Source organism: Gorilla gorilla, chromosome 1, assembly GCF_029281585.2.
Source record: "Gorilla gorilla gorilla isolate KB3781 chromosome 1, NHGRI_mGorGor1-v2.1_pri, whole genome shotgun sequence".
NCBI lineage: Eukaryota > Metazoa > Chordata > Mammalia > Primates > Hominidae > Gorilla > Gorilla gorilla.
Window position 1 is genome coordinate 50,168,419 of NC_073224.2, and position 14,173 is coordinate 50,182,591.

Genomic DNA, 14,173 nt, shown 5'->3' on the forward strand with positions numbered 1-14,173 from the left:
AAGTGGTAGGGCTGGGTCTAAAATGAACATCTACCCTTAATTGTGGTTTGACCCACAATTCTGCCATGACACAGTGCTGTCCAGACCTGTGCATTGAGTGGTTTTTCCAGTAACGGTGACACATTTGCATTGAGTCATCTTCCCTCTCCCCCTGTGAACAGCATAGGGACATATTCAAAGGCAGAGTAGAGCCAGACTGTGTAACAGGTTCTTTTTCCTATGTGCTAAGTCAAATTATCTGTATCAATGTCAAACGTACAACTTTGAATTTATTAACCCTATGCTGTAACCATATGCGTTTCAATGAAAAGCAGAAAGTGCTTCCTTTTGGACTTTGGCAAAATCATTGAAAGATACATTTCTTGGGGGTTTAGATGAACAAAAATGTTACAGATGTGCCCCATTCTTGGGCAGTTTTAAGGATGCTTGTTGGACATTCATTCATTCTTTGGGCCCCATGTATTGCATTCTATGTGATCAATACTGGAAGGCAGCAAGAATTTCTTTTTAATAATTTAATGTGGTTATTTCCATGATTACTGAGATGTTCCTTTGATGAAAGTCAGAGAACTCAAGTGAAAGTACTGTTTTGGTCATTTGATCTAGCCCCCTTCCTCCAGGTGAAGTGATCTTAAACTTTTAAAGATCTATTCCTTTCTACCTTATTTTTAAATAATTCCAGAAGTAGAAGAATCATGGCTCAGCTCAGTAGCCTGTCCTGGTGTCAAATCACCCTTAGCTCCAGAAGGCCCTTCTCTTTCCCACACATCAGCATCTCTGCCCGCAATCAGTCTCCTTGACTCTCTTGCATTGCGGAGACATGGAACAGCTGGTCACCCAGGCAGCGCCCTCCCGCCTACGCATTTGGACAATTTTTCCCAAATTATTTGAACAGTAGCCTTCATTTCTCTGCTCACTGGCAAAAGAAAATCTGACTCCACCAGGAAGCATGTGATCATGTCCATTCTCACCCTCTCTCCCCCACTCCCAGTGTCCGTAAGATGGTGAAGTTCAAGGGAGACGTTTCTAACATGAGTCATTTTTGCAACAGGCTTTTATTACTTTTTTTTAAAACCCATATAAGAAAGACATTTAAAAAGAAAATATCCTGGAAACAAACACTTACACACTGAGCAACACAACCAAAGAAGGCACTACCAGCAGTTACTCCCACCTCTGGGAGGGAACGGGTACTCGATACTATACTTTTTTCAGAGGTTTAGACCTCAGCATAGGCCTTGGGTCTAACTGTGCTTTAGTAAAGTCTGAATTGTCCAATAATTTTCTCATTTCATAAACACCCTTATCTCTTTATATATAGCTATATGCCTTTATGTGTATATATACATAACTTTTTTTTTCCTTCTCAAAAATAAAATAGCCATCCCCATAGAGGGAGGTTCTCAGCAGCATTCACAGCGGTTGCAGCAGGAGCCATGCCTTCTATTAATGTTAGAGACATGCAGGATGAAGGAAAATGACTCTCCACCTGCTCCCTTTAATGTACAGCAGGGAGAGAGTTTCTAAAGGGAGGGAAGTGATAAGGCTGAGCATGAGATGGCTAACCAGGGTTTTTGTGGTTTAAAAAAATCTTAGAGTTGCGAGCTTGTGTTGCCTTTGAAGCTCTGGAGACTACGCACAGTTCATACGACGAGGGGTCAGCATTCCTTCTGGGATCAGGGGCAGTATGGACTCAGCCTGGGTCAGAGAGGGAACTTCTGAAGCTACACGAACAAGCTTGGGCTTGAACCGACCCAAGAGGGACTTGGGAAGGCAGAGGATAGCAAAGAAATGGTTTCTCAGAGGCTGGGTTGGAAAACCAGCCCTGCTTTGAAAATTACAAGTCCTTCTCCCTCTGCACTGGAGTGTCTCTGCAGTCCTGGCTACTTGTTGGAATTTTTTGACTAATTTATTTTAGGATTCAGCCTAAACAAGAAGCCAGTGCAAATGTAAGTCAGGAATTTGATCCTCCCTGTCAATGTGGTCTGGTATCACTGATTGGAGTCAAAACTCAGGCACCCAGATGGGAGGGAGGTCTGTGACCCTCAACCCATACTGAACGCGGGCTCTCCTGGCCTTGTCTCCCACACCGCCGCCATTGTTCACTTCCTGGCAGGAGAAGCCAGCAGCAGAGCTTCAGGCAAACTCGCCCTGCTCCTATTTCTCTCTGAAAACAAAAAGGCACTGAGGTCGATGGGGAGGCCAGGCCCACCGGCTCTCTGAGCGCAGTGCCAGGTCTGGCCCATGCTTCAAAACAGAAAGGACTCCAAGTTGGCCGAATTGGAGGCTCCCCTCTCTGTAATCAAGGCAACTCCTTGGGCAGCACCTGGAGATCCCAGAGTCCCGGTGGGAGGAGGGAGGCAGTGCTGGAGGCCGATGGGGAACCCAAGCAGCACAGGCCCTCCTCTGCTCTTTAGCTGGGGAAGGCTGAAGACAGCTTGGACACGTTTCTCTGCATCGCTTTTTGGCTTTCTCTTACTGTCTGATTTCCATACTTAGCAGGAGACTTTTTAAATGGTCAATGGCTGGCTTCCCTTTGGGGAAACACATGACGATGATGACAACATTAAATTCAAATTTGTAACTTAAAAACAAACAGTTTGTTGACAAAGATGTGACTAAGTACCACACATACGCAGATATATGCCTTTGGGTTTCCATGTGCAATGTGGGCCAGGGCCAGAGCCAGGGCCAGGGCAGGCTGCAGCTTCTCTGGGGATCTCTGAGCCAGCCTCAGCTTTGGTGCTCCTTACCCTGAGCATCTGGGGCCAGTAGCTTTATAAACTTCCCTTAAGTGTGAACATCAGGCACCTTGGGGCCGCGGGAACAGTCCTTTTATGAGCATTACCCTGCTTTCAGGGGCTTAGCTCAGACCTGCAAAAGGAATGTGCTACAACTTTTCACTCATAAATAAAGGTCCTGTACGTGGCAAGTAAGAGAACTCAAAGAAGAATCAAAGCCAGAGAAAGAACACACAGCTCTAAAACCTTTCTTCCTTCCTTTGCCGGCTGGTGTGAGGTTCCAGTTTGGTGACGAGAGAGGCAACTATTTGGTTGGTGAAAGGCTTGCAGATCGAGAGAGGACGTCGGCTGTTTGTTTCACATGAGTTCTGATCCTTGGCAGAATCTGTGGTGGGGCACAGCCTGGGGGCGGGCACACACAGCTGAACCCCCGTGCAAACACTTGTCCATGGAAGAGACTTTTGCCACAGCTGGAACTGCTGGGCAGGCACAAATGCACCTGCCAGAGATGTCCTGAGAAAAAGTGTCTGTTGCAAAATGATAATTAATAATACAAATAAATCTGAATGCACCAGGAGGAGAGGAAGCAGGACCGGTTACCCGGGTTTGCCCTGGGATTCTCTTAAGGCCTCCTCCAGTTTCTGCCTAAACTTGTCATACTTCTTTTGCACTTGTTGGATTTTGTCCTGCTCCTCTTTTTCCAGGATTGTTAGGAAGTTCTGAAGTTCAGGGATGGAGAAGGCATCCCACTGTGAGGCGAGAGGGAGATTTGTGGGAAGAAACAGAAGAGGAGACAGGTTAGAAGTTGACACGACCTGAGAGACCCTGCTGCCTTCCCCTTCCCTGTTCACATCCGTGATTCACATACAGTTTGCTACTGAACAGACTGAATCAGCGAAGCCTGGGCTTTGCATGCCTGTCATAGCAGCAACAAAATTCCAAATGCTGGCATCTCATGACCAAGAGCTGCCAGTCAATGAACCATGTTTTTATTTTGAAACTCAATAATCTTAAGTTTCTGTGTAGCAGCCGAGATCTTGATGGTGATGCTGGAACCACCCAGCCTCCCAACATGCAGACCCTCAGAAAGCAGGTGGAGGAGTGGAACGTGGACTCAGGAGACCGGGGTTGGGCCTGACTCCACCTCTCCCAGCAGTGTGACCTCGAGCACAGCTTTCCACCCTTCTCAGCCTGTTATCTGCTGGGAAATTGGGGTATCTACCTCCCATGACTGGCAGAGCAGATAATGAGAGCCTGACTGGCCCAGGCCTACCCCTAAAGGACCTGGCCTCTGAGGGCAGAAGGCAAGTTGGACTTCCATCAGGCTGACCCAAGAGCACAAGCCCTGTGCGGCCAGCAATTGAGACTCCTAAGTTCTTTGAGCACAATAGAGTACTAAGGTTTATCTGGTTTGGTCCTCACTATGGATAAGTGAGAAACCTCAAGTCCACACAGGGAAGGTGGCGTAATCACAATCACAGAGCTCACTGCAGCAGAACTGGAACTAGAGCCCAGGTCTCCACACTTCAAAGTGCCTGAGCTTTCCACAGGGCCAGCAGCATTCAGCTACTGTCCATGGAGTACTTTTTCCAAACATATTCTGCACAGATGCCAATAAAGAAAGCAGATGGGAGCAGAGCGGCCCTTGCTGAAATGGGGAGAAGGGACTGAGTCCCAGCTGCCTTGATCCCTAAATCCGCAGTGACTCCCAAAACTCCTTAAAACTCTAGGCCTCCACTGAACACAGTGTGACAAACACTGAGACCTTCCCCTGTTGGTCATTCTCAGGCCATGGGTGGCACCGGCCTGGTTTTACTCCAGTTTATGCCACAAGACTACACACTGGTTAGCTCCCCTTGGGGGATGGAGGTCAAGAAAAGGGAGGACAAATGGCTCAAAAACGTCTATACCCAGTGGAGCCCAGAGATGGAGCTTGGTAGCCCTCGGGCCATTTTGAAGCAAAAACAGCCTGTGCCTGAGCACTGGGAGTTTCTTGGTCCCCCTCCTCCCTGAGTTTTCAGAAATAAAGCACATGAAATCCTTTCTTTCCACAAGCCTTGCCACACACAGGCCCTAACTTGCTACCCCAGGGTGTTCAGAGTCCTGGCTGAAACACTCACCCCCAGGCCCATCACCCACCCCTGCTCACTCTCTCAACAGTCACCTTCCTGCCCGTGCTGCGTGGCTCCCACCTATGTGAGGTAGTTAGGACAACACCCACCTGCACCCACCCAGGGTGCCCTAAGGCCTGGGTTTGCACATCGGGTCCAGACCTACCTCCACCTCTCCAGTTTCATTCTCCTTTAGCACAAAGCTGAGGACCTCCGTGTCAGGCCCAGCAAGCAGGCGCAGGTAGAGGGGGCGGTCAGCAATGGAGAGTTTCTGGAAGAGCACTGCGAACCAAGAGACGGGGCTGGGAGCTCTTCCCAGAAAAGAAGGGCGGGGCCCAGGCTTGGGGGGAAAGGATTGGAAATGCAGAGGTAGGGTACATACAACTGGAAGTAGACACGGGCCTTTTAATGAAATGAACATGACAGTAATGAACAGGGCAATAACCTTTTATCTTGGGTGTCTGCTCAGAGTTTAAAGCATGATTCCATTCACATCATCTCCTGAAAGATTAGGAATGGTGGGGCAGATTCCTTCCATTGCACAGATCAGGAAATGGGAACCTAGGGTGTGGTTTTCCTGAAGTCACATGCAGAGTCAGGGACTCTGCTCTTGCCTCCCTGCCCGGATTCCACAGATCTGAACACCACATGGGCAGCTGGACCCCTGGTGCTCAGGAGAAGCCCACGCTCCCACCCAAGGCCGGCAGGAGTTTTAGTGGGTGGGCTTGGACACAGGTAGGAAGGGAACGGTCTGGTTGGGTTCACTCTTTCTCCTACCTTGTCCGTCCTTGTGTATCCGCTTAAAAAGTGCAAACTTCTGGGGATTGTCCACAACCATGAACTTCTTGAGCAGCCCCTGGATGACCTCACTGACGGTGGTGGTGCTGCTGATGTGCAGCTGCTTGATGGCATCTAGGGGCAGGTAGAAGGATGTCCGCTTGTCCGTGGTAGCCGCCAGGTTCACCTCCTTGATGGCATCATAGATGGACTGGGGCCGGATCCCAGCAGGCACCGTCACAGGCCGCCGGAGTTTCAGATGCACTTTGATGAAACCCGTGTAGGTGCCGTCTTCACTCTGCCAGCGGGGGCATGTCACAGGGGGTCACAGGGCCGTCCGCCTTGCATGATCATATCTGCCACTCGGGGCCATTGCCCCAGCAGCACCCACCTGTCTCCTTGAGTTCTTTCCTGCCTCTGCTGACGTGGGAGAGCTGGAGGAAGGAGCAGAGATCCCTTTCCCCATAGTGGGCTGGGAGAAGACCCTCAGGATCCAGCTACCAAAGAGGACCTGTGGGGCTGCAGTGGATTTCCCTCCCAGGAGGCTCAGGCCAGCTCCCCAAACCTCCTGCAAACAGTTGCCTTTGGTGAGTCCCCATTGTAAGAGGCAGGGTGTGGGGTAGCCACTCTAGTTTGTACCTCTGAACCAGGCAGGAAGCAGGAAGGCTCTATAATGAGAGCCTTGGAGAACCAGCCCACTAGATTTCCTCCTGTATCTCTTTACTAAGTAACAGCCTTTAAGACTTAAACCTAGGTGCATTTGTGACTGGATTTTCTGGTGCTCCATCTGGCTGAACCCCAAAGAGCCAGCTGATGCCAGCCACCAGCAGGGGGCAGTGTTTTTCTACCTTCTCCCCTCCCTATTGAAGACAGCCTTTCCCAACTGGGTGCTAAGTTGGGTGCCCTCCCCTCTCTGAGAGAGTATGTCCCTCTCTCACAATCGAAGGGGTAGGAAGGGGAGCAGCTAAGTCCCATTGTCCTGGCTCCCTGGAGGCCAAGCAATACTGGGCCTTTGGTCATTACGTACCATTTAATCACTTAGTTTACACTGAAGCTCAGAGGAGTTAAAAGAGCTTCCCAAAATCACAAGCAAAAAATGAAAGAGTCAGATCTATTTCCCTAAAGCACATGGAGGCCACTGAGGGCTCTGGCTATCAGCCTTCCAGACCCCGGAGGCCTCTGGAGGCTGGAGGAAAGGGAGGGACCTGCCAGGGAGTAGCCACAGAATTCAGAGCGAGGGCAGAGGCGCCAAACCCGAAGCGGGTGGTGGAGTAGGGGCCAGGCTGAGGGTGGACGGGCGCTTACCAGTTTCATGCCCAGGCAGTTCTTCTCTCGCGTGTTGTAGCTGTCGATCTTCTGCTTGATCTCCTGCAGTGTGGGTGGGCGCTGTGTCTCCTCCACAGGTTTACAGACATTCTGGAAGAGACACAGAAGTGGAGGTGGATGTGTAGTAGTTCTCAGGGTGAGAAAGGGAACAACCACGCCCTCCCCAAAGCCTCTCTAACCAAGAAGTGAGCACCCAGCCCTGCAGAGTGGAACTAACTGCACAGACTCGGAGTGAGACAATGAGGGGTCAAATTGCAGCTGTGCCAATGTCTAGCCAGCCCTCCTGGGGAAGTAACTCAGATTTCTCTAAGCCTCAGTCTCCTCATCTGTGAAATGGGAACAATACCTACTGCACAGGCTTGTCTTGAGATTAGTGTGAAAGTGTCTGGCACTCAGGCACTGACTATGAATCTGGTGAACGAGCAGAGCCGCATTTGCTTATGGAAAGCTGCTATGGAAAAGATGCTTCTTTGATGCTATGGGAGATGCAAAGAAATACAAGCCATGGTCTGTCTCCTCAAGGAAGTAACAACACAGCTGGAGGGACAGGCGTCTACCCGTGGTGCCAGTATATACTGCTGATCGGGAAGACAAGAATTCTCTTAGATCCCAAGGACCAAGGACACATAGAGACCAGTCCAGGCCCCACATCACTTGCCACAGTGCTTTTCACATAGCAAGAAGTAAATATCTATTTGTCAAATGAATAAGTGAACTGGCAGGGATGAAGGGCTGTAGCCCTCTACCATAAAAGAGGAGATAAACCACTACTGGGCACAGGGACACCTAGAATTTACTTAGCACTTCCTCTGTGCCAAGTACTTGGCATACATTATCTCATATGATTCTCACAAACCAGAAGTCTGTAAGATAGTTTATTACCCCATCTTACAGGTGAGACTATTGAGACTAAGAAGTTTAGCAACCTGCCTCACACCCTACAGTCAGTATGTACAGAATGAAACAGAAATTCCAGGTCTGTCCCATTGTGTTCCTCCTGTGAGACCATGTGTTCATTCTTCTCATATGTTCCCAGATGCCCTCCTCCTCCCACCCCCTGGGAAGGATAAGTGAAGAATGAAATTGAGGAAATTGAGGTCAATGGCCCTCACCTTGTAGAGACAATACAGGGGTGAATTCTGGGGTCGAAGCCACTGTCCCTCAGTCAGTTCTCTGGATCTCTCTCAAGTTCACTGTTACCCACCTCCCGGTTTTATCTTCACACTGTCCCTGAGTGGCTGGGAGTGTGGGAACTGGTTGGTCAGAACCCACCCAGAATTTGCCTGATGTTCAAGTGTAGCAGACTTGGGGTGGATCAGGATTCTCCTTTGGTAAATGAGGAAACTGAGGCCCAGCGAGGGATGACTCTGACACCATCTGACACTGTCCTGTGGGTGTCTGGGTTTGGCTGGGGAATTTCACAGCTGCCGCGACGTCACACCACCACCCCGTGGAACACAACAGGGCACCCGTGACAGAGCTTTGCCCTACCTTCCTCCCTTCAGCAAGCCATGTGGGAGACACGCCACCCTGAACAACCTGCCATCACTTCCTTCCACTTTCCAATCCCACAGAACCGATACAATGTCAGGCTCTGGCTGCCAAGAGGAGCTGGCGTGGCTCCAGCCTCCCACCTCCAACCCCTCAGCACAGCTGACATCCTCCTTTCTTTCTTTCCTTCCTTCCTTCCTTTTCTTTCTCTCTCTCTCTCTCCCCCCTCTCTCTCTGTCTCTCTTTCTTTCTTTCTTTCTTTTCTTTCATCTCCCTCTGTCACCCAGGCTGGAACGCGGTGGCACGATCTTGGCTGACTGCAATCTCTGCCTCCCAGGTTCAAGCAATTCTCCTGCCTCAGCCTCCCGAGTAGCTGGGATTACAGGTGCGCACCACCGCACCCAGCTAATTTTTGTATTTTTTAGTAGAGATGGGATTTCACCATATTGGCCAGGCTGATGTCGAACTCCTGACCTCAAATGATCCATCCGCCTTGGCCTCCCAAAGTGCTGGCATTACAGGTGTGAGCCACCGCACCCAGCTTCTGACATCCTCTTTCCATCATGGCATCGTTCCCTGGCCTGTCTGCTCCCGCTGTACTCTCCCCAAGGGGTCCTGACCTATTAATAACAGCCTGTGCTGGGTACTTTCACATACCTTCTCTTACATACTATGTATGTCATTCTTATTTTACAGATAACAAAACTGAGGCTGAGTTTAAGAAACATGCCTGTGGTCCCCTGCTAGTAAGAGGCTAAGTAGGAACTGGAATCAAATCCATCTAAGGCCCATGCTCTTCTCAATTCACCATGTAGCCACCATGGGACGGCATCTTTTGCTGAAGGGGCCGGCCTGCCACACCCATAATGATCACTGAAACTGTGCTGCGGGGCTGGGATGAGCAGCTGTTAAAACCAAAGCCTGTAAGTTACCTGATCTGTGAAATGTTCATCTAAGATGAGTCTAAGCAGTGGGTCAGGCCCCAGAGGCACCATGTCACCTGTGAAGGTGGGAAGGAAGGACTTCTAACTCAAGTGAGACGCAGCCACCAGGATGCAGGGCCCAGCCTTCTCCTGTGTGCCTTCGCAGGTCTCTGGAACTGAACCTTGATTCTGTTGCAGACCACCCAAGGGCAAGCAGCTCTGGCCATCTCCCACTTGCCGGAGGTGAGTAGCAAGTAGTGTGAGCCTCACAGACTCTCTTCATTCACTGTCAGTCCATTAACCCGGGGACTCTCACAGTGAAGCCTCTCATTCCTCATCCCTTCCCTTGGGTAGCTCCCAGAGCTCCCCATCCTCAGTCCTTGCCAGCTGAGCACATGTCTATGGGACCAGATGTGCCTGACCCTGGCCCTACCCCTATACCTTCCCGCTGGGAGCTTCTAATTAGAAAGACCCCGTTGTCTGGTTACTATTATACACTCACTCTGTCTCTGACGCATGTAGGCTATTGTTCCTCAGGAGGTAATAGCTTTCTCATACTTGTCTATAAAAAATAAGTAATGGAAAGAAAATTCTAGAAGCTCCGGAAAGATCTCCTCTCATAGTTTCCAACCAAGCTAGAGCCATTTCCCCGTAAGAAAAGGCAGCTGTGCTGTGGCTTTCAAAGGCTTGATTTTGAATACACTGAGAAGCAAAGCTGCCTTAGCCTAGGGTTTCTTCTTCCTGTTCCCCTTTTCTTCAGCAGATAGACCCATCTTATCTCTCCCCTTCCCACCACAAATGCGGGGAAGTGACACAAGTGGCCACAGGCACCTCTGCCTTCCAGGGCTGACTCAAAAGACAGCAGCCCTGACCTCACCATTCTGAGGCCTGGCCCTCTGGCTGGTGATGGGAAGACCTGTCTGGGAGTGCCAGGAGCCCCGTGTGTAGCCAACACTACGAATGTCACAGCCATGGAATGTCAGCACCCAGGTCTGGGATGGCTGCTGCCCACAAAAATACCTGGCAGACAAGATGTGACCCATGGACCAAATGAATCACCTCCTGAATTAGGCCAGCCAGCCACAGCCACGAGGGCTCACAGATCCTTTTTCCACCCAAGAGATGGCGTATAATCCAGACCAGTGGTTCTTAAACTTGTCTGCACAGTGCAATCATCTGGGGGATCTTTAGAAACTTAGCTGCCTGGGCTTTATCCCTGGAGATTCTGATTTAATTGGTCTGGGGTGCAGTCTGGGCATGGGAATTTAAAAAATCTCCCAGTTGATTTTAATTCGCAGCAACATTTGAAAAGAACTGAAATAGACAGACCCCTCACAACAATTCCAGACCTCAAGGGTCTTCATCCAGCTGCTGAATTAACACTTGGTGCCAAGAAACACACAAACACCCCAAAGGTTTACCTAACAGGCACTATCTGCCATGAGAGCGAGATCGATACTATAGCAATCTTCAGAGGATGAGACAAAGACTCTTATTCCTATTCACCTGCCAGATTCTTAAGGATCTGTCCACGGGTACAAAGCGAGAAACCAAGCAGACAATTTTGCCTCTTGGGGTGGCCCAAGGTAGAGACAGAATAGGGAACTCTGTTATGATTTAACAAATATAGACATTGGCATGTGAGGTGTCTCTCCTGGGGGCTCACACATCTCAGTGCATCTGGCATGGAATTCATCTATTCCGATTAAGCCCCTGGCATTGGTGGCAGATGGCCGAGCTGTTCCCAATGCACTTGGCATGTCCAGGGCACTGGTGAAAAATAGGTTTGTGCTCACATGTCCTACGCGGTGGAAAAGGGCAATGTCTTCTTTTAGCTCTGGAGGTGACTGGGGAACAGCCATGTAAAGAGGCTGGGTGCTAGGGGTTCACAGCGACACCCCCACCCTGAGTGATTCTCTAATGCTTCCATTTAAATATTCTTAACAAAATAAGGAGGACCATACCCCTTTCGTCTGGGGCCTAACTCAGGGCAGATTTGCCCTAAGCTGTTTTTCTTTATTTTATCACTAAAGCAACAGCAACAAAACCCTACTTCTGCACTCTAATCAATGACATATGTAATCTTAATTTTGGTGACTGGGGAGTGACCTAATGCCCTAAGGAGAGGGTCTGAGTGAGTCACGTGGCTTCTGGTATTCCCAGATGGGCCCAGGGCACCCAGGAATGCTGTGGCAATGAGAGGGGGTCCCCAGGATGAGGGTGGGCTGAGGAGGACGTGTGTCCCACCGGCAGTACTGCAGCTATTATATACATTCGTGCCTACTTTTTCTTGACCAAAATCACAAACCTCATTTTTGCTAAAAAATTCACTCTCACTCTTTTTAAATTTGTCAGTCTTTCCTCCTTCTGGCCCATGATTTGAATCATCTCACACCTGTTTGCCCATCAGAAGTCACTTCATTTGTCAAGCTCTTCCTGATCACTCCAGCCCTGAATGATGATGATGATTCACTACAGCTAATATGTACCATGCACTATTCTACTCACTTAGCATGTATTAGCTCATTTCATCATCACAGCAAATGTGTCACCAAAAATACTATTATGATGCTCATTTTACAGTCAAGGAAAGTGAGCCACAGTATGGTTAAAGCTAACCTGCATCTAAAGGCAACACTATACTATCTGGCACTCAAGTAAGCATCTACTTACACACACACACACACACACTTTTTTTTTTGAGATGTCTCGCTCTGTCACCCAGGCGAGAGTGCACTGGTGCAATCACAACTCACTGCAGCCTCGACCTCCTAGGCTCAAGCAATCCTCCTGCCTCAGCCTCCCATGTAGCTGGGACTACAAGCATGTGCCGCACTCCTGGCTAATTTTTTTTATTTTTTTGTAGAAATGAGGTGCCTTGCTATGTTGCCCAGGCTGGTCTCAAACTCCTGGCCTCAAGCAATACTCTCACTTCAGCCTCACAAAGTGCCAGGATTACAGGTGTGACCCACCGCGCCTGGCTACTTACATTAACCTCCAAGTAGACTTATCCATCTCAGGTCTTCTTCCCAACTAGACTAAAGCTCTTTAATGACTTACATCATACTTCAATTTGTTCTCTGTGCCTGGTGGCTCTGAGCATGAGGCAAATAGGAAATACTTGCTCAAGAACCTTCAATGATCCCCTATTGCCTACAGTGGACAAAAAAGGTCTTAATTTCTTCTAGGAATTACAGTGCAGTGAGCCTTGGATTTCCATTTAGACTGAGTTCTGTGAGAGAAGCACCCACGCCTATCTTGTCCTCTATGGTGTCCCAGATCCCAGTGCCAGCTTGACACATAGTAGGGGTTAAGTACCTGCAGGATGAACACAAGTGTGTGTTGGGCTTCTGACTCCCATGACTAACTACCTGATCTTGAGAAAGTCAGATAATCTCTAAGCCTCAGTTTCTTCAACTATACATTTGGGATAAAAATCCCTTATTGTCTCACAGGATTGATGTGAAGGTAAAAATCAAATGAGATAATGGGTACAAAAGTGTTTTGAAAATCACCAAACCCATTCAAAGGCATGTATGGTGACTATCATCCCAGGAAAACAAAGCTCTACCCCTCTGAGCCAATTTCAGTTTTCATTTTCCTTGAGTCCTTCTTCTGATTGGCCACATGCCCGTAGAGTTTGTTAATTCCTTTCTCTGCACCAGTGGTTGGCAAACTTTTTCTGTAAAGGGTCAGACAGTAAATACATTAGGTTTTGCAGGCCATGCAGTCTGTTGCCACTATTCAACTCTACTATTGTGGCACAAAAGCAGCTACTGGATGAGTGTGACTGGGTTCCAGTAAAACTATTTATGGGCCTGGCATGGTGGCTCACACCTACAATCCCAGCACTTTGAGAGGCCAAGGCAGGATGATCACTTGAGCCCAGGAGTTCGAGACCAGTCTGGGCAACATAGTGAGACCCTGTCTCTACAAAAAAAAAAAAAAAAAAATACAAAAATTAGCTGGGCACAGTGAAGTGCACCTGTAGTCCCAGCTACTCAGGAGGCTGAGGTGGGAGAATGACCTGAGCCCCCAGGAGTTCAAGGCTGCAGTGAGCCGTGATTGTGCCACTGCACTCCAGCCTAGGTGACAGAGCAAGACCCTGTCTCAAAAACAAAACAAACTTTATTTATGGAACCTGGCCATGTGCAGTAGTTTGCTCTATGCTGTTGTTTGTGCAGAGTCTCCTGCCTAGAACACTATTAGCCCTAGTTCCACCTTCTCTATGTAGTTTCCCAATGCAATTTCTCCAGTCTATAGCCATCTCTCCATCCTCTGCTCTCTTAATGTACCAGATCCCTGGCATTTTGATTCCCACATGGAGAAAGGTAATCACAGTTTTGTCCTGGTCTCTTTCTTTCTCCTGAATCATACGTCCTATGTTTCCTGTGTATTTCCTCACACCACCAGTTAATGGGCCTTTGTAACTTCACTCTCATTTCGTGGACACTTTTCACAAGAAGACAAAGGCTTGGGCACTTCCTTGGATTTCGCTCACTTTACTCCATTCTGCAATGAGGAGACAGCAAAGCTGGCTGGGGTAGGGATGGAGGTAGACAGCTAGGCTTACTCCCTGGTTCTGTGACTCGCTCCCAAACACCAGCCCCATGGCCTCAAAGCCTCAGATTCCCATTGCAGCAAAAGTACAAATTACCATCGTCACAGATCTCTGCAGCTGCTGGCTAATGTTAAATCCATACTGCAAGAGCCTATAGAGGTGATTTCAGAGCCTGTGTGGCTACAGCTGGCATCTAATTATATGCTGTCTTTTATTGTTTAATGATTGTTTCACATGTTAATC

The 14,173-nt window shown here is 48.9% G+C and overlaps 1 protein-coding gene across 2 annotated transcripts in view; it reads right to left on the bottom strand.

Annotated features, from left to right (window-relative positions):
* Window positions 1-1,023: 1,023 nt before the first annotated feature.
* The window catches only part of RASSF5 (Ras association domain family member 5), an 83,929-nt gene continuing 70,779 nt past the window's right edge, over window positions 1,024-14,173 (bottom strand). For both annotated transcript variants that reach the window (XM_019029757.3, XM_004028282.4), the window contains 4 exons: window positions 6,935-7,045; window positions 5,630-5,927; window positions 5,019-5,134; window positions 1,024-3,490 (listed from right to left, as the gene is read on the bottom strand). In XM_019029757.3, coding sequence (XP_018885302.1) covers window positions 3,338-3,490; window positions 5,019-5,134; window positions 5,630-5,927; window positions 6,935-7,045 — 678 coding nt within the window. In that variant the 3' untranslated portion in view covers window positions 1,024-3,337. The remainder of the gene's footprint in view (window positions 3,491-5,018; window positions 5,135-5,629; window positions 5,928-6,934; window positions 7,046-14,173) is intronic.